A 23,030-nucleotide genomic window follows, 5' to 3' on the forward strand; every position below is an offset into this window, starting at 1 on the left:
TGACTGATGTTTCACACTGGGGTCGCCTTTTCACTCAGCAGCAAGAGGCCTGTGTGTGAGTATCTATGTGTGTTCGTGCACGTATAGTCCCCGGGGAGAACATCTCCCGTCTCCCTTTGAAGGCTCTGTGCTATAGAGCTGTTTTCCTACAGCACCGGCCATGGGTTTCCTGTCTCAGCTGACCTTGTCTCCTCGTGGACACTTCAGAAAAACTTCCTAGCACAAACACCTTTCTCCCATTAACTACAGAGGCTTCAGGAGGAGCAGGGAGTCAAAGGGGGTTTTGAACCTCAGATTGCCATCCCACTCCGGAACAAACATGATAACCACATTAGCCTACAAGTGGTCAGCAGTAACCAGCTGATGCCTCTCACGGACAGTCCTGCTTGTATAAACACTACACTACGTTTTGGTCATGTGCTCTTGGTCCAAGCTTATAGTGGCTTTTGAGTACAAGAACATTCAGAACTCCTGAAAAAGGGCCAAATCAAATACATTTTACAACAAATTCTCTGGATCCACACATGCATGGTGCTCTGTCCAGCTGACACAACACAGGGTCAGAGATGAAAAGAGGATAGGGTTCACCGTGGATCAGTTCCACATGGCCTTCGGATGAAGCAGCAAAACAGAACAGTGCAGACGACCCTGTAACCACCAAAGGCATCCAGCACACCTGCACCCGACACATCTCACACCCATGATACCAACACCATTTCCCGCCCAAAGAACAAATCTAGACCCTGATACACAGATCATGGTCTTTATTTCCAAATGGTACAATTAGTGAGACAAAATAATACCAAGTGGAACAATGGAAATAAGAAGTTTTACGGCAGGAAGGGGTCCCAGTTGGCTCCTTCAGGGTGTGTGGCGTTTAAGCTGGTCCAGTTTGCGTCGCAGCATGTTATAGTTGTCTCTAGTCCCAGGAGCCTCAGGGTCCAACTTTAGAGACAGCTCGTAGTGTTTCTTTGCCAGCTCCAGCTTTCCCCAGCGATGATACAGCACAGCTGCAGAAAAACAGAAAAGCTTTTCAAGCTGAGCAGCAGCAACCATTTAAATTCCTTTAATTTAGTGCATTCAATACAGGTCATGTAAGCTGCACAATATTGCTTTCACTAGCACCCACAATTATTGTTTTAGCTTTTGAGTGTCTAGAAACTCTCATCAACTATGTGTAATACAACCAAAGTTGCAGTGGCTTACCTAAATTGCCATGGCAACTGGCAGCATTTGGGTTGATCCGAAGAGCATGAAGGAAGAAGCCCTCCGACTCCTGAGGACAAAAAACAAACAAGCCTTACCATGAAGAAAAATGTTCCACTCCTGAATTAATAGCCGACACGTTCGACCCTGTAAGGAATAAAATCATCAACATGCACCAAAAATAATATTCTGAGATAAAAAGATTATACTACACTAGCTGACCTTGTATTTCTGTAATTTCCCCAAGACGTTAGCCAATGAAAACATGATAGTGTGGTCGTTAGGGAGGAGCTTCAGAGCCTCTCGACCGATCAGCTCTGCTTGACCCAAGTTACCTCGAAGACAGCACAGACAGGTAGAGAATGTCAGACATTCATTTTTAGGGATACACACACCACACATACAGCTCGACAGATACATGGTCACATGTGTTTTTAGTGTAATCTACACAAAATAGTAGCCAACATATGTAAATAACAAAAACTGTGTTAACATTCAAAAACAGTTAACAACACAAATCCAGAGATACAACTGTAATAAAGGCTGGTAAAGAGAATCTGACTGCTTGCTTTATTTGTCAGCAGTGTCTAGAGCAGAGTTTTTCCCTCTCCACACATGGAGGAGCGGTTTAGTCTCCTAATTAAGGTTGAACACAAGGCCCACTGGGTTATTGATCTCTGTCACAGACCCGTCTGATGTCTGGCCAGCAATGGAAAAAGACAGAGAGAGAGTCAGAGAGACAGGGAGTCAGAGAGACAGACTGAGAGACAATGACCGTCATGTCCTGAGTCACGGCCTGTGTCTTTCAGACACAGCTTGCCAACATGTGACTACGTGTGTGACTGTGTCTGAGCGCATCTGCCTGAATTTACACTGATTCCGCCTTTTGTTTGTGTAATGATCAAAACAAGAGGGGGGGTTAACATAAAAGAGAAAAGAATATTCCCAATTCTTCTATTTGAAAATGACACCTATTGTTCTTCTTTTCTCTCTTTTTTTGTTTGGTGGGGAGCTAGGGAGAAGGGTAGAATTATTTCTGTCAGATTTGGGGAACAAATGCGGTGGGGGGACTCTGAGGGGGCGCTGTTCTGGCTGTGCTCGCCCATGTTTGATCAGGAACATACTGGGCCCTGATTGGACAGTTCCAGTGCCCTCCTGGGAGACTCCGCCCCCGCGGGAGCAGCTTCTGACAAAACGGCTCGAGCGTTTGAAAATCAGAGCATTCTCCACACGGCAGGGAAGAGTGCCTTCAAAACTCACAACACAAAGCTTTAATACATAAATTTCAAGCATTACTGATTCCTGCTCTTCCGGTCTAATCTTGTTGGCCATTTAGATTTCCTGCCTTTCTAAAATGACAAGTTTGTGTTTCTTGGCTGTTAATGCTGGAATAAGCTACACCCAGAACAGAGAGGTCTTTAAAAATAAAGTGATAAATTAACATAGATTCACAAATGGGTAATGTGTATTATTGTTGTTATAATACTATTACTACTCATACTCCTACTACTACATGTCATTACATATTTTATTTATGTGGCATTTTACAAATTGTAATATTTCTGACAAACCTTAAGCAGCACGGAAATAGTGTCTAGTGTTCTCTCTGTGTATTAAAAGACCTGTCTGATTTCATTTAATCACTAGCAATTGCTTTTATGTACTGTATTTACAGTATCTGTGTGTGTGTGTGTGTGTGTGGGCGCATTTTGTTGATACCAGTGTTGTCCAGCAGAATGACCATGTTGTTCCAAGCCAGGCTGTGGTCAGGTTTTAGCACAGTTGCGTTCCTCCATGCATTCAGAGCATCCACATGTCTCTTCTGGTCAGCATACTGTGGGACAAGAGAAATAGTGTAAAATTCTCCCTGTAATTTGGTTAAAATTTTAGGGTCCAAGTTGTTGAGGAACACCATCCAAAATTGACTATATCTTTTTGTTAAGGCACACTGCAGCTCAATTTTTTTCAAAAGCAGCACCGCCGCTAAACAGTGTTTACACCCAGGAGTCTCACCAAGCGTCCTAAGTTATAGTAGCAGTCTGGGTATTTTTTCCGGAAGCGGATGGCATTCCAATAGCTCTGCTCAGCTTCCTCAAACTTCTGCAGGCTGTTCTGAACTATACCCAGATTCATCCAAGCTGCAGCAAAGTCAGACCTGCACAGATAAAAATTTTACAAAGCTATCAGTAGGGAGCTTTTTCAAAATATTCTGTGTTGGAATCAGTGAAATCAAAGAGCCGTCGTGTGGAGGGAATTATGTATTCCTATTTGTAAGGTGACTTACTGAATAGAAACAGCTTTAGACAACAGCTGCTCTGCCTCGACCAGTTCATTCCTCTCCTTCAGGATATTCCCCAAGTTGTTCATGGCATGGACATAGGTAGGATGTAGCCTGAAAGTCACAGAAAACTACAGTTACCTTGACTCCGCCCTCTCTTACAAATACTGCCATAATTCAATGGGCAAGTAGCTGATTGGGTTGCTAATAAAAAGACATACCTGACTGCCTCTCTGTAATATCTGATAGCAGTGGTAGTGTTCCCTCTGTCAGCCAGGTTCTTACCTACATTATAATGGACCTGAGGAATCAGTCAGCAACACATAAGGCATAAGAGTGCGACTTCAATTGCTTGGCTGCAATTTATTTCCACTCAGCAAAAACAGACAAACAGTGAAAGTGATCTGTTGAGCTATGTTTTTAGAATATGATACAGACATGAAAAACATATTTTGAAAATCTAGCCCAAGGGTAACATTTTATTGCCACGTGCCGTTAAGAGGCACAAAAGGCCACAAAACAGAGATATTTACCTTTGCATTGAGCGGACAGACAGACAGGGCACTGGTGAAGAGGCTTTGCTCTGACCGCCACTGGTGACTGCGGAGAGCACAGCGAGCTACATACACACACAACAGCGCGAGTGCTGACACACAGAGTAGCTTCTGGAATGGGGAACGGAAAAAAAGAAAGAGAAGACATTTAGCAATCATGTACTGTAAGTCATTATAACCCTTATGCTTAAAAAATAAATGATTCGTGACTCAGAGTTAATAGCCTGTAAATGCATCTATGTGTGGACACCACCTGCTGTTATCATCCCTTTCTAGGTGAGTCATTTGTCATTTCTCATGTCTGTCCCTGCTCTGCATCACTGAGTTACTGAGTCATCAAAGCTGCATAAACAGGTGGTTAAATGAAGAGTTTCAAACCAGGACAGTGTGACCTGGTGGCTTGCAGAAACAGGTCATTGGGTTGAAGTGTTTGCTACAAGCTGAGGTTTCCGCAGGGCTTTCCTTTGGTGTGATCTTTTTGCTATGATTAAGCCCTACCCTGTATTTGGACCAGTGGCAACAGCAGTGACCCAGGGAGTAGGCCAGCAGTAGGCAGTAGCCAGCAGAAGACAGGTAGAGCACCCTCTCAGCAATGACGAAGCCCACCCTGAAGAAAATGTTACATGCCGGCAGAAAAGGGACCACCAGCAGCACCAGACCCAAGGTCAGTGTCCTGGCAGGGAGAGAAAGAGGTCACAGAATGCCAAAGGATTATACACATGTACACGACACTAAGTCTGGCACTGTATAGTCAAAAAAAACTATGCTTAGAAATGTAGGCTAAATGAAACTAACTAAACTCAGGACACGTTTCCTGTGAACACACACAGTCTCTCTCTAAATCAACAGAGAATTTTAAAACTCTATCGAGATGTGATGCTCTGCTCACACCGCGGTGGATATGATACAATTTTCATAATCAAGTGTAAGTCTAGAGAGGCCAACATGTTCTTTATCTCATCTACAGCGAGTGTGAGATGGCTGTGCTTGCTTACCTCCTTCTCTGGCTGTCCGGCGAGCATAAGGCTTGGCTTATCAAGCCTATCAGGACGCACCAGAGCAGCAGCAGCCACACCATCCTCCAATCAGTGGCTGACTTAATGAGAGGCACACAGCCCATGGACCAATCAAAACACAGCCACCAGGGACACAGCAGCAACCAGGCATTCAGAGAGTAGTAGTAATTATAGTTCACTATCTGCCAGTCAAAGAGGAACAGGAGGGGTGCAGAACAAGAGAGAAGAAACGCATTTCAAATACAGAATCAAGTCAATCGAGTCAAACACTGTGTTTAAAAACCTAATATCAGATGTTTGATTAGACCTAAACTATGATCAATTCATCATTGCATAGATCTTAACACATATTTTTAATGTTTTAAAAAATAGAGATAATTTCAGAATGTTATTCTGTCTAGCTTTTGTGTGTCATCTGACATTAAATAACCTCCACAAAAAAACAAAAACAAATCTTACTCACTCTAAGAAATATACTGTCTGCAAAAGAGGCAGGGTTGTCTACTTCAGTGAATGCCGGTGGTCCTGTTCCCATGATCCTCCAACGTGCATAGAGCATTGAGAGTCCTCCAAGACCCATGAGAGCCAATCGTGTAAGCAAACCCGTTCGCAATATCTGACTTGCCTGAAAAATATTACCACTTGTCACTGACCAATGAAAATCCACATTTGTTAGTTACTTGTAGGCGCTAATTAATGAGCACAATGTACTAAAATTCATATTGCTTTACATAAACAGTGTATATGATGCGACATTAATCATACAAGGCAGTGCATAATTTATGACAGAAGGGGGGGGGGTATATATAAACTGTAACTCACATCGAGTGGATTCTTCCTAAGGAGTAGCCTCTGGCTGAGTTCATACACATTAACATTACAGATCAGGAGGACATCAAAGGCTGCATTCACACCCTGAAGGAAAATACATAGAGAAGGAAGGAGAAATGGCATTTAAAATGTATATAGGTCAGCAACAAAATGGATCTTTAGCACCTATCATACAAATGAAAAATGTTTTTTTTTTGCGTAAGCAAGAAGAACAAGAAGAGATCACATCAATTGGTATGTCTTCATAAAGTGTTATTGTTGTGTATTTATTGTGTATCACTGATGAGGTCTCTCTTTTAACACTGTTCTTACTGGATGCGATGAAATCATCAACTCACAACAAAATGGCTTTACAAAAAAAGACTTTGTACCAAGACTGTGATGCCTTGTTCTTTACAGAGCATCGCTGCAGCACACAGCAAGAGGCTGACCACAACCCACTGGACAGAAAACCTGTCATCTCTGTCTCTCCCTGGGAACACAAAGCCAAGACCAAGCCAGTTATAGATTAAAATGTAGGTGTTCAAACAGATGCATTTCAAAACAAGCAGCTCCAGAATGTTTGACTTTCATTATACTTAATCAGCACATACGGAAGAGTTGTACTTGTGTTAGGTACGTACCTATGTTGAAAGCTTTGCAGTAGGTGAGGAAAGAGAGTTGGAAGAACAGAGCGCACAAAAGATCTGCACGACCCACAACACCAGCCACCTTATTGAATGAGAGGGAAAAGGGGTAGAATTAGCAAGAGAATGAAAATTTGTGATACCTAAGACGTTTTGTATTTTGGATTACATCCTTCCACATCACATTCTGTTTTGCATGGGGCATCCAGTTATGAACATAGATAGGAAAATTCTCATTATCAGTTCCGTGTGTGTCTGTTATATACAGTGTGTAGTTACAGTATGGTTGGCATCCTGGGGTTGCCCGCTTTGATACATACAGCAGGCCTAAGCCAACAGTCTGCCTGGCTCCCACCCCCCAGGTCTCACCCAGTCCTTGACCTGCATGATTAAAGAGAACGGAGAGGGGGAATTGCTGCCTTCCAGCCAGGCTTTACAGCATACACACATATGCCGGCAGGTCAATAAGCATCCCAACACAGCTAATAGTCAGGGCGTGCTACCACACGCACCTTGGCCCTGCACTCCCAGCTGAGACGGGGCTTTTGTTCTTGGCATGGAACCACTGCATGCTTAGCATTCAAACCTCTGGACTAGTAAGTCAAGATGCCATGATGCGCTGCTGTAGGGAATTCATGTTGTTAAGAAAAGTTTATTTGCAGGCCAAAATCACAATCATATAGTGTCTCAAGGGGCCCACAACAGCAACCTGACCCAACCCAAGTTCAAAGCAAGAATGGGAGCTAGTGTAATTGGGCACAACTGTGCGTCAGGGTATAGAAGAGAAAAAAAGCTAATCTACATATGTAAATGACATCATGTGTCATGAGTTTAAACACTGAATATTAAATCGTTTTTATTCATTGTTCAGATACACTATAACCAACTGTGGTAATAATATTCTGCTCTCTTCTTACTTTTCACAAAAAATATCACAGAAAGCACTGTTAGCAAAATATTCAACACATGTGCAGGCACTAATTGCAGCCCTAAAACATGTTTAAAGCGGTAGTCGGTAACAATCCATCATACAGTGCAAAACCTTCCGCGTCTTTCTCTGCTGCTTCAATCACTTAGCTAAGCCCCTCCCACAGAATCCACAAGGAGGAACCTCTGAAAACTCATCCTGCACAGGGTTTGCTCTCCACGGTGAGAGTCTCGCCAAGACCCTGACCCCTCTCACTTCAACTTGTCTTCTCAAAGACGCCCCTCCAACGCTTCGCGGCTCAGGGCAAAGCGCCTTAGGCTTCAGAGGCAGCGGCGACAACGTGTAAAGGCAGGATGAGAAACTAGTACACTACTGTCCCCCCTCAAAAGTTATTCCCCACTGTTTTTCTTCATGCCTCTTTGCCACTCGTCGATACGAGCGCCATGGCATCTAACATAATGAGCCCGAAGCTCCGGGAGTGTTCACACAAGTATTGTACTATATGCTTTTGTTGGCAAAGGAGGGATGGGGAGTTCTTTCATTGCTGGGTGCTGTTTCTCAGCCACTGTGTTTGCAAAACATCTGAAGACATGCGGTGATGATATTAAGCTTGACTGAGTGACTGACACTGCGTTAGAGACTCCTTCTGGCTCTGACTAATTGTTTTGACTGAGGTGTAGTGGATTCTTGCAAATGGCATAAGGAGCGGTAGGAGGAGCCTTATTTTTTTCACAGATTATCTGTCTCATGTACTACTGTCAGGATAAAGTGACAGTTTCAGCATATATGCCAAAAGGTTCTTTGTCTTATCTATTCTAAATCTAAATTTATTGAGGGGCAACAGTTGCGCACTTTTGGTACAGTGTAGGGCTGTCCCTGACTAAGGATTTACATAGTCCAATCAGATTTGTCAAGTGTTGCCTATGGTCAACTGATAGTCCAATCATATTTGTGTGTTTGTGCGACGTGTGTGTGTGTGTGTGTGTGTGGGGGGGGGGGGGGGGGGGGGGCTTATACACAGTGGTTCTGCTTCAGTCTTGAGTAGATGCATAGCTGCAGTCTCTCTCTGTTGTAATTTACACTATACACTGTACAAAATCTGATATTGAGCACCCCCATATCGCCAAAATGGTATGATCCTCGTTTCATAACGCTGCTGTGAAGATTCGATGGTGAGATTGACAGTCTAATCAGACTCCGCCCATCGAAGCATTGACTTTTTGACAATTCGGGGTCAGCCCTAGTACAGTGTCATAATGGACAATGTGAGGTTTTGTCATACTGTACTACATGGAGAGGGAGGGTTTCAATAGAGCTTTCAAGCCCATCCAAAACTATCCAATTTCTATCTTCCACCATACTCATCATTCCTCAATTCAAGGAATGATGAGTATGGTGAATTTCTTTCAGCAAAGTCACACTCAATGCAGTCATGCAAAGTTGCAAATTTTATCCAAACTTATGATCTGGTGTACTGTATTATATTTGTTGTATTGGTGATTAGTTTTCTACACATTTTTTGACACCATTATGTAATTGTGTAGGATGTTTGAAAGGTTTTGAAAATACAACACAATTTGTAGCATGCCATTTGCTGTTCTGTAAACAGTAAAAAAGTTACAGGTTTGTGTCACCCACTCTCAAATCTGGCATGAATGTGAATCAGTATGTACCGTGCCAATAATGTCACAAGCTCTATGTATGGGTATTACACTGTTTAGCACTTTGGAGATTACGCCCTAGGACAGAGGTCACTAATAGGTGGACTGCGGTCTGGATCTAGACCCAGCCGCTGTCCTCTACTTCGTAGCGGAGCGTTTCTATTTTAACCCGCGCAGCATTTCTAGCATTTACTGAACTGGTTTAGCGGCCCAGGAAACTCACAGGCCAATCGCATGTGCTCTAATCATCTCATGTGATGCTGCTCAGCCAATCAAATCTGTGCATTCCGTCAGGAATCGCGAGTGCGATACAACGGAGATGTTTTGAAAACACGCAGGGAGAGAGGAGGCGAAAGAGAAAATAGATTTCACATGGCTTTTAATCAGAGAAGAGAAGAGGGGGCATTACAGCTGTTCATTTGTTAAGATGTGTTGAGTGTTTATTATAAAATTGGTTAAGACATCACTTCAAGATACACTTTTTATTTAGGAATTTTTTTTCTTTTTTCTTTATTTTAGTTGACTTAAATTGGGAATTTATTATTAGGAGTAGTTATTATTTATTATCCCTCCAGTTTGATGTGAAAACTGAATATTTTTGAAATCTTGTCAGTTGTTGACTAAAAATCCAACTATATGTTATGGCACTGAACGATAATGCGAATTAGTCGTTATGATGTTCCGGACCTTTGCTTCAGGAAATTTTCTCTAACAGGACTTCTTTGAATTCTAATTGAATACCCCTGCCCAAGGATGTATACAGTATGCTTTGACATGAATGTGTATTGTCAGCATGGCATCTACCATGTTAATATTTAACATTATTTAATGCAACTGTGAGAGCAAGGAATGTAACAATTCCAAAAATAAAGACTTTTAAAGTTGAACTCTACTTACACTTTCTGTGTGAACTGGGTGTGCGGCAAAGAACAGGGCAGCAAGAATAGAGGTCTTGGGAGCGTGGTTGAGCATCCCACCCATCTCATCATAGGCCAGTCCACCAATCAGTATAGCAAACACGTCAATCATAAGGGCAGATATGACAGCATGGAGGATGATGTTCAGCACGTGGAAGCCAACAGGGTTTAGGCCTCCCGCCAAGAGGTAGTTCAGCCTGCAACAGGAAGAGGGGGAAATATGTAATGATAGACATATGACTGATATAGGAAAGTACAGAAATGTGTGTGAGGGGGGTACGATAGGGAGAACTCACAACCTTGCCAAGTGTCACCCTGCCACAGTACCATGCAGCACTAGACTTAGAGCACCCCAGTGTTTGTCAGATACACAATTTCTGTGATGCCTCGGAGCAGGCTTAGGGACCTGTCTCATACCTATGCACAGGAGATAAGGAGGGCCGCATCCAAGCTCACGAGTAACTCCTAAGCGGTGACTCACCATTCCACCCCTTGAGTTAAATCCTGCCCTAAATGGAGTTCAACAGTATAAGCTGCTTGAAAATTAGCTCACTCAGCTTTTACCATCGTCAGAGTCGTTCTATGGTTTGACTCAACAAATGTATTAACGTGGTTGAAATCAGTATCCTACTGATATGTGGACTCTCCTAGGAACTCTGCAGACAACCTCTGTGGCATCACAAGACCAAGACTCAAGCACCAGTAGAGCTGCACAGATTGCCGTAAATGGAAAGCACAAAAATGGCAGACAAGCCCACCGCCTGCCTGAGGGTCTACAAAATCTTCTTTCTATACCACCTGCATGGAATCCTCCTGTAGTGTGAGGTGTTTATAGACATAATCTTAATGTTACCCACTGTCCTGTAGAGTAAAAGGAACAGCGATGGAATATTGAGCAGAAACCTGCAATAGCCAATGAAAGCGACCTGACCTTTACGTCACCAAACCGGATGTTACGTACTTGCTCGCACTGCCGTTTGAGTGGCCTTTTGTTGTGGCCAGCCTAAGTTGTGCACACCTGTGCAATACCCATGCTGTGGGTGGATTATCTTGGCAAAGGAGAAGTGCTTACTAACACAGATTTTGAAAGATTTGTGAACAAAATTTGACAGAAAAAGGCCTTTTGTATCCATAGAGAAAGTCATAGATCTTTGAGTTCAGCTCATGATGAATGGGGGCAAAAACGTTGCGTTCATAGTTTTGTTCAGTGTAGTACAACCAGCCGATGACAACTTTCTGCCTTAATTTTTGTATTTTTCTGTAGTCACCTTTGATCATGTGAATTTCTGGAGATCCCAAGTGCCTGGAATCACTACTCTGAAATGATTTAGTAAACGCGTAAAGTCAAACTTTGTGGTCCTACGTCTTGGCTGAATAGTCTGGTATACACCCTATTATGATATAAATATTGAAAATCGGTTAAATCTGTTGTTATGAATGTCCATTTTTAAAATCAGACAAGATCTGAAAATCATTTAGTGTGTACCAGGTGCTATGTAGATCCCTACTCAGTTAGCAATAACAATAATGGCAGTTTCAGACTCAGAGTGAAGAGTTTGAATAACTCATGAAAAATCACATTCATTCGGAAAGCTTTAGGAGGCTTGCACAGCTTCACCTTATATACGTCATTTTGCGCGAGTCCTCTTTCCCCCCCAAATCTCTATAATGTAGGCGGCGAGGGAAAATTAGAATGACCCATAGAGCCATAGTGGCCACATTTATTGGAAATACGTTGTCCATTAAAGCACTGACTAACTATGTCGACAGGAGCTATGTTGTGGTGTCATTTTAAATGAAGTTAATACATGCCAGCTGATCAGAAACAAGTATTTTTTGTAACCATGGTATAACATCAGTGTGTATGTTCACAGTAGATTTGTGCCCTCACCTGAACGTAAGGACAGTGAGAGGTCGGTAGGATTTGTGACTAGAGTTGCTACTCAGGTTGCTTCCCCAGAAGTCATTGCTCCAGATGTTGTTCAGGGGTGTTGTTGGTTTCAAGTCCTGGAACAGAAACATAAAAATAGACTATTCATGCTACAGATGCAATGTCATAAAATGGATATGTTTTGAAATGGTATATGAAAGGGGTACATCAATGGCTTTGCAAATATGTATGTGTGGGTATCATACTAGTGCAAAGGGGAAAATACCTTATTGTTGACGATTGCTTCAGAATCATCAAATACAAACTCCCCATCATAACTGTTAATGAAGCACAGGAGTGCCACCAGAGCGACAGTGACCTTGGCCTGGACTGGAGCAAGCTTTGGCAGGGGTATTTGGTGATCCCAGTAAACTTCAGATAATGCCATGATGCACCCGGTCTTTGGTCATTCTGTATCATCATCTAGTCACTGAGGGGAAGAGGGTGAGTGCAGGCAGACAGCGTCACACTGTGTTAGCGGCTACAAATGCTATCCAAAGCATGGGTTGAAAACACTGAGGACATTCTTTATACACTAGTTCATACTTTATCTTTTGAGAGACGTGTATCGTTAGTCAGAGGTCATCCTGTCTTGTATAACTCCCATGTTAGCGTCTTTGCCAGCTGGCTAACTAGCACACGTTAAACGTTAGCTCGCTGAAGGATCCACCAATCGCACCTGCACACAAACGTAGTGATTACATTTGTATTTTGTAATAAAGAGGTGAAATAATTACGCTGTCACTGACACATGACGGTGTAACGTGAAGGGTAACGTTACCTTGGAAGTTAGCAGGCGGAGGGAGCGTAACTTTAGCATTTCTTGTTAGCGGGTGTTATTCCCATTTACACGGCATAAACATGACAGACGCACGGTAGTAGCTATATCGGTATTACGTGCTGTTTACTAATATTTAGCCGAAAACTGTTCAGATTTTCATTCACATAAGACAGTCTCGGTAACATGCAGACGAAGAACTCGCGGCTGTAAACAAATGTACACGCTCAGGCTCAAACACTTCCTGTCTAGTGTCACTGTCACGTGTTCATTTTCAGCCAATAGTTGAAACTGTGTGGAGTGCTAAAGCGCAGTAGGGTAGGGGAGGGTTCCAGTATGGTTTCATTCAAAACTGTAGGCCTTCATACACTCTTACATTTAACTGGGGAAACACACATGATACTGGCTGACTCACAGTTATTTAGCTGAGGTGAAAAGTGGTTAAAACCTCAAGGAGGTTCTTTAACCCATTCCTTCACTTCTCCAAGATCTGCAGACTAGATGTATCAGTACTCTCTTTCTCCACTCCTTTTCACTGCTCTCTATATTTATCTACTTATTGCTGGCTTAGATTCTGACATAATGTTCTTATCCTGTCAGTGATTGTCAATTCTTGTTTCCCTTTGTAGTACTGCTGATCACACCAGAGACCAGTGCAAAACAACATCAGGCTAGCCTACAGTATGTGAACACACACAAATTGGGTGAGTGCAACAATCTAGTTTTCCATGAAGTTGAATGTGTCTCTCATGTAATTTTTTCTCCATCCTCCCATTGTAAATGTAACCACCTTATTTTGTGAGGGAATACCAGACTGCAAGGTGACAGAGAAGTTTAGAGATGGTTTTATTTATTTTTTTGCATGCATCCATATTAGATCATGTTAAAACTACATGATATGTATTGTTGATTGACATTGACTTGTGCTTGTGAGATTTATATTCTTGGTCATGTAAATGATACGTGGTTTAATTAACTGATTTATTTCTGCATAGAAAGTAATTTGGTTTCATGTTGAGGTAGATTGTATTGTAAATGTATACTTTGGTTCTTTTTATGTAAACAAAAATTAAACAAACAGATTTATGTTACTAATGATAGACATATTTCCACAAAGCTGTGCAATGGTTTGACCCTATCACATGAGTGGTTATAATGACAAAGGTACTTAAAGGGAATATGCTATGTTTAGTCTCAATAAAAGTGTGTTGTACACCAGAGTTATTAGAAACAAGGAGCTGTGCCTATGTCTAGCCTTTTGGCCACAGACAAATTAATTTCTGAAGGTCTGGGTTTGGCTTTTTGAATTACAAAGTTCTTTACAAAGCACCATGTATCATGATATGATCGTCATGGTTAATCAAGTGTAGACTCTGGGAAACTAAGACTAGGGCCCAAATGTAAGTAGAACAGATTCAGTTCATAAGAGGTTTATTAATAATCCAACTCAGGTGCAGGAGTCTGGTGAGCCGGAGAATTAGACAGATAATAGAAAGTCCAAATCGAAGTGGGTGGAGGGAGGGAGATCTGGAGGAGGGTGTGTTCAGGTGATCAACAGAAGCAGAGCAGGAGTCCTCAGCGGACAGTCAGAGGGCTGGACAGGGGCAAAACAGGAGTCCTAAGGTGTACGGACTGGAGGCAGGGCCGAAGGCCCAAGTGCATCGGGAAGACCACCAGGAAGAGACCAGCTATGAAGGTGAAACCTATAGCTGACTCTTTGGTGAGCTAGATAGTAAAGTCTGATCAGCTGAGTTTCTGGAACAATGGACAGCTGAATGTCAGTGAAGTTGGTCACCTGAGTCTCTGAGGAACAGGGCAACAAAGTCTCTTGGGCTGATCAGCTGAGTCTTGGAGAGGCCCGATGATGATGAAAGGCACGTGGCCTTCTGGAGGGCCTTAGGTGCCAGGGCTCGATCCGGCAAGAAACTGGCTTGTACCAGACTCGCTGATAGGCTATCTAGCTGGATGCTAACATTCTGGGGGAGTCTTTAACCAACTCAGGAACTGGAGATGGTGGAAGATTAGCCGTCTGGGGGGTTGACTCAGGACCGGATGGCTGTAGACTCATGAAACTGAGCCTAATCCACTGAAGTGCAATTTTCAAACAGGCCAGAATGAAGACTGGTTGCTAGCAGGCCGGAAGGAAAGGCGGGTGGCTTATGTGGTGAACAGACAATCCAAAGTCAAAAGTCAGGAAACAGTTCAAACATAACAATGCAAGTCAATCCAAGAAAAGTCCAAAATATCCAAACTCAGGTAAATAATCCATCCATCCATCGTCAACTGCTTATCCTGCATACAGGGTCGCGGGGGGCTGGAGCCAATCCCAGCTGACATCGGGCGAAAGGCGGGGTAAAGACAAATATACAAAGAGGAAGGTGAGGATGATTGGACATGTGTGTAACACACTAGGGCAGGTGCAAACAATCAACCAAGGAAACACAAAAAAATCACACACTAGAAAGGATAATTTCAAAATAAAACAGGAACTACAAAACCCCAAATCAGAACAATGATATGCATTTCACAATGTGGCCAGAGAAAAGATATCATTTTGAAGCTCAATTTCATAGTAATCCATTAAGTAAGGAAACGGATCAGCAAGCTTTTCCTTTAATGTCAAAGAATATAAAACCTCGATGTGCATTCCCCATTTTCCATCTTGCATTGGCAACTCAAACAGTTTATGTCTGAGTTGCCTTTGTCAGTGCATGGAATAACAGCCAGGTGCATATATTTCTCTGTCATAGACTGTGTGGCTGTCGTCTCAAACACTGGGAATCTGTTGTCTGTCATAAGATGTGTTAGTAGAAAGAAGTGTTAATAGAAAGATGAGTGTCTGTTAGAATTAGAGGTGCTGAGGCTGTGGAGAGGCCCATGGCAGGCTTTGGGATTTTGTGCTCCACTTCACCTGTCATTGCTTAGGGAAGACAAGGAATCTCCCTAATGGCCAAAGCCAGGGGCCCAAGGCGATGAGAGGGGGGAAAGATTGTCAAGGGCACATTCTCAGACCTTTGAAATGGGTCTCAGGGTCTGTTAGAGAAGCAGACACTTATTCAGCAAGAAAGCACACATAATTTAGGCCATGCTTCAAAACAAGATACTCTTGGTATCTGCACAGTCAAATCTAATCTTTACGGGTGAAACCAGTTTGGTGAAGCTTCAGGGTTTGAAGAACACATCAGGATTTGTGTAATTGGTTCCCTTCTAAAAATGTTCAAATTGGTTCAGAGCGCTTACTTAATTCTTAATTAATAAATTTTTCAACATCTGGACTTGATATTACAAGCTTTCAGCTGATTTTTTCCTGTCTCACCAGGAACATGGACACTTCAGCAGAAGCATTTAGTACCCCCAAAATTGCCTAATTACCACCCCATGCAAAATGCATGAAGTATGGATTTCATCTCCTGGTTCTTCACCCATGTCAGTCAGTTGGAATTCATGTTATTAGCATCACTTCCAGTGGGCTGGCCAGGGCGGGGTGGAGGACATAATGAGGCAGGATGGCTCAGTACCACCAATAGAAGATCTAGTGGCCCAAATGCAGGGAGACAGGGCTGCCAGTGGAGACCCTGTCAGGGAGGGTCCACTGTTTTTGTGATCACGCAGAAGGTGACAGACATTGATTGTGTGCAGTCTGACATAGAAAGGAAAGGTCAGGGTCAAATGGCGTGAAAGTGAAGAAATGGCTATGTCCCTAGATGAACGATGCAGCCTGCATGTGTTTTTCATCATTAGCTGTTAATCATCGTTGGCACAGTTCTCCTTTATCAGATCACAGTGGGTGATATACAGTGATATTCTCCAAAGCCTTAGTTTATTAAAGAACATATTTATGTTAATGACAAGCAAAGTTTATATTTGCAAAACATGCTTGGTGATTAAATATTTTACATTTTTTTTAAAGATTACTTCTGGTAATCTGGTAACAACAACAGATGTCTAGAACTACATTTGCACCTGGGGAAAAAATCTCTTGGGCTAATGCGTGTTCTGCTTTAGACCTCAAACATAATTTATTTGTTAGTTATTAGTCAAACTATATCTAAAGTATAAGGCCCCATCCACACTACTGCGTTTTTGAATTACAACGGATACCTTTTGCTACGTTTGCACCTCCTGTCCAGACTAAAAGTCAGTGAAGACGGGCAAAAAATGGAGGACTTTAGAAACGATGACGCAGACGCTCATGCTCGGCTCTCTGATTGGGTCATGCAAAGCAGCAACACGATGCTACTGACAGAGTTTTTGAGTTGGTCCTGTGTTACATTCAGTAACAGTCCCAGCTCGTTATTGGTGCATGCAAAAAAAAAAAAATCTGGTCTGATTCTTCGTCTGCATTTCTTTATTATTTCGCCAAATCTTCTGTAACTACAGCTTCAAGTTTACACCAGCACCCACATGCTCAGTGTACCTGAACGGCCAATAGATGTACGTTTTCAGTCGTTTTAATGTAGACGGAGATCATCTCTGATACGCAGCTCAAACGCTGGTGTGGACGGAGATCGTATTCGTTTTCATTCTCCGTTTGTAAACTAAAACGGAGTAGTGTGGATGGGGCCTAAGTAGCAAGGAACAGAGTATGGAATGACTGAAGACCAGCATGGCAGATGGACAAAACAGGAAGTCGAGTAAGAAACCTTTAAAAATCAATAAATCAAATATCATGCCTGACTTTCATTGTACCGGGTGTTATTTTACAACCCAGGGTTGTATAATGCAATGAAGTTTTAGTTCCCTGTAGTTACAAAGAGCAAACATTATTAAAATTATATACAGAACTAAAACTATTTTACATGGTGGAGTGCTGAGGATGAATTAAGGAGTCTCACAGCCTGAGGGAAGAAGCTTCTCTGGAGTCAGGTGGTAAGACAGCAGATACTTCTAATTCTCTTGCCAGATGGTAGCAGGGTGAACAGGCTGTGGCTGTGTCTGGTAGTGTCTTTAAATATCAGCAAAGACCAGTATTTCTTAAAGTCTTCCTTTTTTTGTTATAAAAGTGGGGATGTTGGTGCATATTTGCAATGGGTAAAAGTCTATTACAACCCAGTAAAGAAGGTAAAGCCTATTCCTCATTCTGCTTACTAAAACCTTTTTTCCCTCCAGAATCAAGAACCATTCCTTTTCTGACAATCTACAACTTCCCCCCATTACTAGTCACTGGACTCCAAAGTGTTCTTGGAAAACATTCCTATTTTTGTCTCGGTAACAGAGGTGGAACAGACATCTACAACAAAGGTGAGTGAGATATAATTGACTGTAAACCAGGTACTGAGTCATCACTTGTCACACGCCCCGTCTGAACCTCTTTAAAAGGCGCTCTTCACTCATTATTTTGATAAAGCTGTAAACCTCACCTTTTCTGATCAAAAGTTTCTTAATATCACAATCCCCAAACTTATCCTTAAAGGCAGTATTGTATCGTTATATGTGTTTCATCTCCTCCAAAGTTCTTGTAAGCGACTATTGATGCGGTGAAGCTGAACCGTCTCCTTTTGAAATGTTCACCTCAAAGGTGCTGAATCTAAATCTCTACACGATTGAGCTGAGCCACAGGGACTTCACGTGGAAAATCAAACTCTGTTTCAAGCACTTCCAAGCTCTTCATCAGGAGCTGCTGATGTTCAAGGCTCTTCTAAAGCGCTCCCTGCCAACCTGCTTGTTAGAACTGCTAATTTGCTCACCTTTTGTCACTCACTTACATATGCAGCACACAAAGCCCACACGCACATAAGCATGTGCAGAATCACACAAGATGTAGACACAGATACATGCACAAAACTGACTATTAGCAAGAAGCCTATTTATACCCGTCCACCCTCTCTTATATCCCTGAGTGTTCATTTCTCAGCTGAGAGTACTCAGTTTCTCTTCAGCTCACTCTCATTTCCTTCTGTTCAGCAGCTTGGAAAAATACAGCATGTTCTCACAGAACCTAAAAATTCATTTATATAACAAGCCCACTGAAGATTTTCAAAAAATAACCAGCCAAATGAAAGTTTGCAGAGTCTGGATAAGCATACATTGGGAAATTGGGATTTGGAGAGAATGACTGTCATTCGGTATTTAAAAAAATCTGTTGCTACTCTCAGTCTCAAATTTAACTAAATACTGTTTATTTGTTTTACAAGTTCAAAAAGGTAGTGATCACATCCAACCCGCACACTGAATACTGCAAGCTCCCTAAAGTTTAATGATGCAACGTTTTGACCTTCAAAGTCTTTATCACCAAAACATGATTTTTGAGTAGAAAACTGAGAGTTGGTACCAAACGTTAGTATTATCTTAAGTCTCTTTTTCATAAATGCTTCTAAAAACATCATGTCATGAAAGTAACAGAATCAAAACCCTTATAACAACTGCTATATATAGAAGTAATAATAATATTAGTGCCATAATTCTAGTTCTTTAGGGGAACAGTCATTAAGCTATTTATGCACTCCACCACTGAATGGAAAACAGCTGGAATCTATCTGACAGATACAGCTGGAGGACAACCTGAGAAACATCCTCAAAAGCACCATGTACTGGATCTATCCAGCAACCACAAGTATGGTGACTTACAGTCAAAGCCTTGTCTTGTAAAAGAATGACATCAATACAGTCAACTCCATTGAAGGTGAGCCATCTACACTTTAATTAGGTGTGAAAGCTAACAGTAATTTCATCCTTGTCAGAGTTCTGTGGCCTGCATGAGGAGAATCCCTTCACAGAGGATGGTGATGGAGAATAGCTTGCATTAATGAGGGGAAACACAGCAGGCAGGAGCAAAGAAACTATCACTTAAAGAGCTAAGATGGCCACTAATATCCATTGCCTACAGAAAAAAGCGATGAGATGACACATTATAATAATGATGCATAAGTGCTAAGTAAGCATCTTACAGTAAAACAAAGTAAATTTGTTCCTAAAGAATATGTGCGACAGTATCTTCTGCTGAAAAGTTTGCAGTTTCATTAGGCTGCCAATGTGTCACAGATGACTTCATTTTTTTCAAAGACTCAAAGAATTTGAGTTTCTTTTATTCTAAACTGTTTTCTTTCAGCAGGAAAAGAGGTTGAATCTTTATATATTTCATAAAGTCTTAGCATTGCTGTGTTTTGCCTGGACATTTTAAATGTCAGTCAGATCTCTTATAAGAAATGTGAGAACAAGCCTATTTCATTTCATTATGCTATACACTGACGATGACAGAGCTTAAATCAGATGTGTTATTTAAATTATAATGTCTTATTTGATTACTTTAGCATGCTTACTTTGCCACAGAGACGTTTTTGTGTGCGTCTGTTTGTTTGTTTGTTTATGAAGTCATGGGTTAATACTTCAGGAAAAGGGAAAAAATACAGTCTGTTACGAGTGTGGATTTAATGGTGTGTTTTACTTAGTCAAAAAATAACATTATTTCACACTGTGATGTGTTAACATTGGCCCATAGATTATTAAAATATACATAAAAGCCATATCCCATGCAGCTCCCTTGTTCATGATTGCCTCTGTCCTTCCTTACATCTGGGTTAAAACAGATTCAGCTTTCTACACTGAATTCCACCATTGTGTGTGTGAGTGTGGTTCTGTGCACTTTGTAGATGGCTGCTGGTGAAGGACTCTTTTGTTCTCTGCATGAGGCCGAAGGACAACCAGGTGGGAATGATGATCCTCTATGATAAGGGCTTTCACATCAAGATGAGCACCCAGGAGACCAGCGTCCATCACGAAGTCACCACCGAGAACCTCTGCAGGCAGGCATTTGTTCTTATCATTTTCACATTTTGCTGTGATGGCACAGCCACACATTTGTGCTGACTGTATTCCTACACAGATTACTTGTGTGCTGTGCCACAAATGTCACATCGACATTGTAATAAGAATACATTTTATTTACTTGGAGCCCTTTACCAGCAAGCCATCAAAGAAGAGAACACATCCAAGCAAAAAATGCATAGCCTGCATTCGAACACACAAGATAATGGCAGAATGACATTACCTTCACACAGTCTCAGTTTCAGTCTTCAATGGGGGATATGAGATGTATGAACTGCCCATCTCTACAGTCAGAAGTGTGTGTTTGTGGCTTACAGGTTTATCAATTCTATGAGCTACTATAATGCCATTGGTTTAAGAACTACAGAGATTTTTATCACAAGCTTGTGGTATGTACAAGTTTTGTGGTTGCAGTTTGTAAACACAACATTCAACGTTGGCCCCTCCTACCCGGCTCAATGACACAAGAAGTGCATGCCCAATGCTATGTATATATATGTATTGTATTTAAATACTGTATATCATTTTGTCTGTCAGACATTGGGTGTGTAGATAGTGTTCAGTGGGTTTATTAGAGCTTTTTGGATAAAAAACAAAAAGAATTATTTAATGAAATGCTGTAAAAAATAAATAAAATAAACAATCACATAAAAGAGGCATAAATGCTCATTTGAACTACTACTACTTTCTCTCAAACATACCAAGCCCTATGTCACCACACCCTTAACATACTATAATCAGGAAGAATTATTCAAATTAATTATAAAATGATAAAAATCCAGCAGAATAGTAACTTAATAATAACTACACTCCAGACATTTGTAAACTGCCACAATTCTTCAACACCTGCAGTCATCAACACTCCTCACTAGACACAGTCAGAGATTAAGTCCTGTCCAATTCCATCAACTTTACCCAGTGCCTCCACAGGTGTCTGTGTCCCTGCCTCCCAGAGTGATGGAGCCATCATAACACATCACAGCTCAGAGTGGAAGAGTGGCAGCACCCAGCTAGTCTACTGTACAGTGTAGGCCCCTGGGCACAGAGATGGGATGGATACTCAGATCATTTGCTAGGTGCCGGGGATGATTCTCTTAGGGGATGGCAGAACATTTTGTCTGCATGTGACCCCCCCCCACAGGGTTCTTTCTTACAAGGGTCAGGATTTAGACCAAAAGAATTGCTGGATGATTTGAGCAGCCAGAGGGGGATTGTAGAAAAAAGAAGGCATGTGTGAGACCTGGCAGTGGTAAGGTTTGTGATTTGTTCTGTACTGTGGTCCCTGCTGTTGCCTTCTCCCTGGTGTTGCTCACAAAAGTGTTCCGCCAAAAACCCTCTTGTCGCCATGGCACCCCAGGCCCCGGCATGATTGACACCCTGTCACATTATCTTATGACAGCACTGGTGGAGAGAGAGTACTGAGGAGTGATACTTGGAAGTAGCTGGGGACATAACAGACAAAACACACACACAAAGTCATACACACACTTGCCTGCCTGCACAAATGCATGCATGCACACACAAATATACAGTAGACACAAACACACCCCAAGGAGCTCTAACACGCTTTAGCTGGTTATTGGAAGTACATCTTATCGTGGACCATAACACATCTTAGCCATGGTGTGAGGATGTGTGTGTGTGTGTGTATACATACTCATGCTCTAGAGGCAGAATTCACCAAACACTTTGGAAGGTTCATAGGGGGGCGCAGATGTTTTGCACATCATGTACATCGTGCTGCAGAGACATGCTATTTTAGGCAGCAGGGTGTCTTGAACAGTCCGCTGATTCCTTTATGAGATGAACATCAGTTTCTATAGCTGGAGGTGGCTCAAGGCTTTAATTTATGTCATTCTATACCCAAGAGATGCTCCATTGCAGCAATGTAACAACTCTGACATACAAACCAAGGAGTGGTACATCAACACAGAGGCCTAAAAATAGATGAAAGTTAAGCGAAGCGAGTTAAATGTTGAGATCATCTTAGTTGTAAAGTTAATATGATGTGAAGATCAGAAAAGGCAGTGGAGTCAGTAACATTATGCATTTTTTGAGGATTTGGAAGGAACAACAGCTTGCTGCTTAAAAGGCGTATTCCAAGCAAAGTGCTAAATTATGTACATAAATGCAACATTTTGTTGTATAAAGGTGGTGCTACTGATATGAACATAATGGTTAGTATTAGTTGTGCTTCTAATTGGAAGGTAATAAGCCAACTAGACAATTTTCCAAAAAGACAATTGGTTACAGCACCCTAACAAGTCTACACTACTTCATGAGGTAGTACTTTCCGATGGCGTAGGAACTCAGGTTGGTGTTGCATTGCTTGGCGTTGCTGAGACATTGCTGAAAGCCTTAAACTGATGATACACACAGCAACTTTTAGAGCAATCGTGCAGGGCAACCTTGCTGTCAATGGTAATGAGTAAAGATTACTATCGTAATCCCCTTCCCCCACCACTCCACCACCCGCCCCGCACCGCCACTATCCGTTCAAAACATAGTCGGACTTGCCGCTAGCACCACTGCTCAGCAACA

At 42.0% G+C, this 23,030-nt stretch overlaps 1 protein-coding gene and 1 long non-coding RNA gene across 2 annotated transcripts; one reads left to right on the forward strand and one right to left on the reverse strand.

Moving 5' to 3' along the window:
* Window positions 1–747: 747 nt before the first annotated feature.
* Window positions 748–12,975, reverse strand: tmtc4 (transmembrane O-mannosyltransferase targeting cadherins 4). Its single transcript, XM_038720987.1, has 19 exons — window positions 12,729–12,975; window positions 12,494–12,626; window positions 12,174–12,377; window positions 11,909–12,024; window positions 9,998–10,214; window positions 6,509–6,596; window positions 6,257–6,357; window positions 5,877–5,969; window positions 5,518–5,679; window positions 5,034–5,236; window positions 4,537–4,711; window positions 4,018–4,149; window positions 3,706–3,785; window positions 3,491–3,598; window positions 3,220–3,361; window positions 2,926–3,040; window positions 1,429–1,541; window positions 1,207–1,276; window positions 748–1,010 (listed from the first exon to the last, which is right to left on the reverse strand). The coding sequence occupies exons 3-19, from the start codon at window positions 12,333–12,335 to the stop codon at window positions 862–864; spliced, it is 2,226 nt and encodes a 741-aa protein (XP_038576915.1). The 5' UTR covers window positions 12,336–12,377; window positions 12,494–12,626; window positions 12,729–12,975; the 3' UTR covers window positions 748–861.
* Window positions 12,976–15,034: 2,059 nt separating this feature from the next.
* On the forward strand, window positions 15,035–21,120 carry LOC119903708. The gene is made up of 3 exons (XR_005444551.1): window positions 15,035–15,103; window positions 17,835–17,966; window positions 20,315–21,120. It is a non-coding gene; the product is annotated as an uncharacterized LOC119903708 (long non-coding RNA).
* The last annotated feature ends 1,910 nt before the right edge of the window (window positions 21,121–23,030 follow it).

The sequence above is a fragment of the Micropterus salmoides genome, unplaced genomic scaffold (genome assembly GCF_014851395.1).
Source record: "Micropterus salmoides isolate LMB-PRFRI ecotype aquatic unplaced genomic scaffold, ASM1485139v1 Ms_hic_scaffold_15, whole genome shotgun sequence".
NCBI classification, from domain to species: domain Eukaryota; kingdom Metazoa; phylum Chordata; class Actinopteri; order Centrarchiformes; family Centrarchidae; genus Micropterus; species Micropterus salmoides.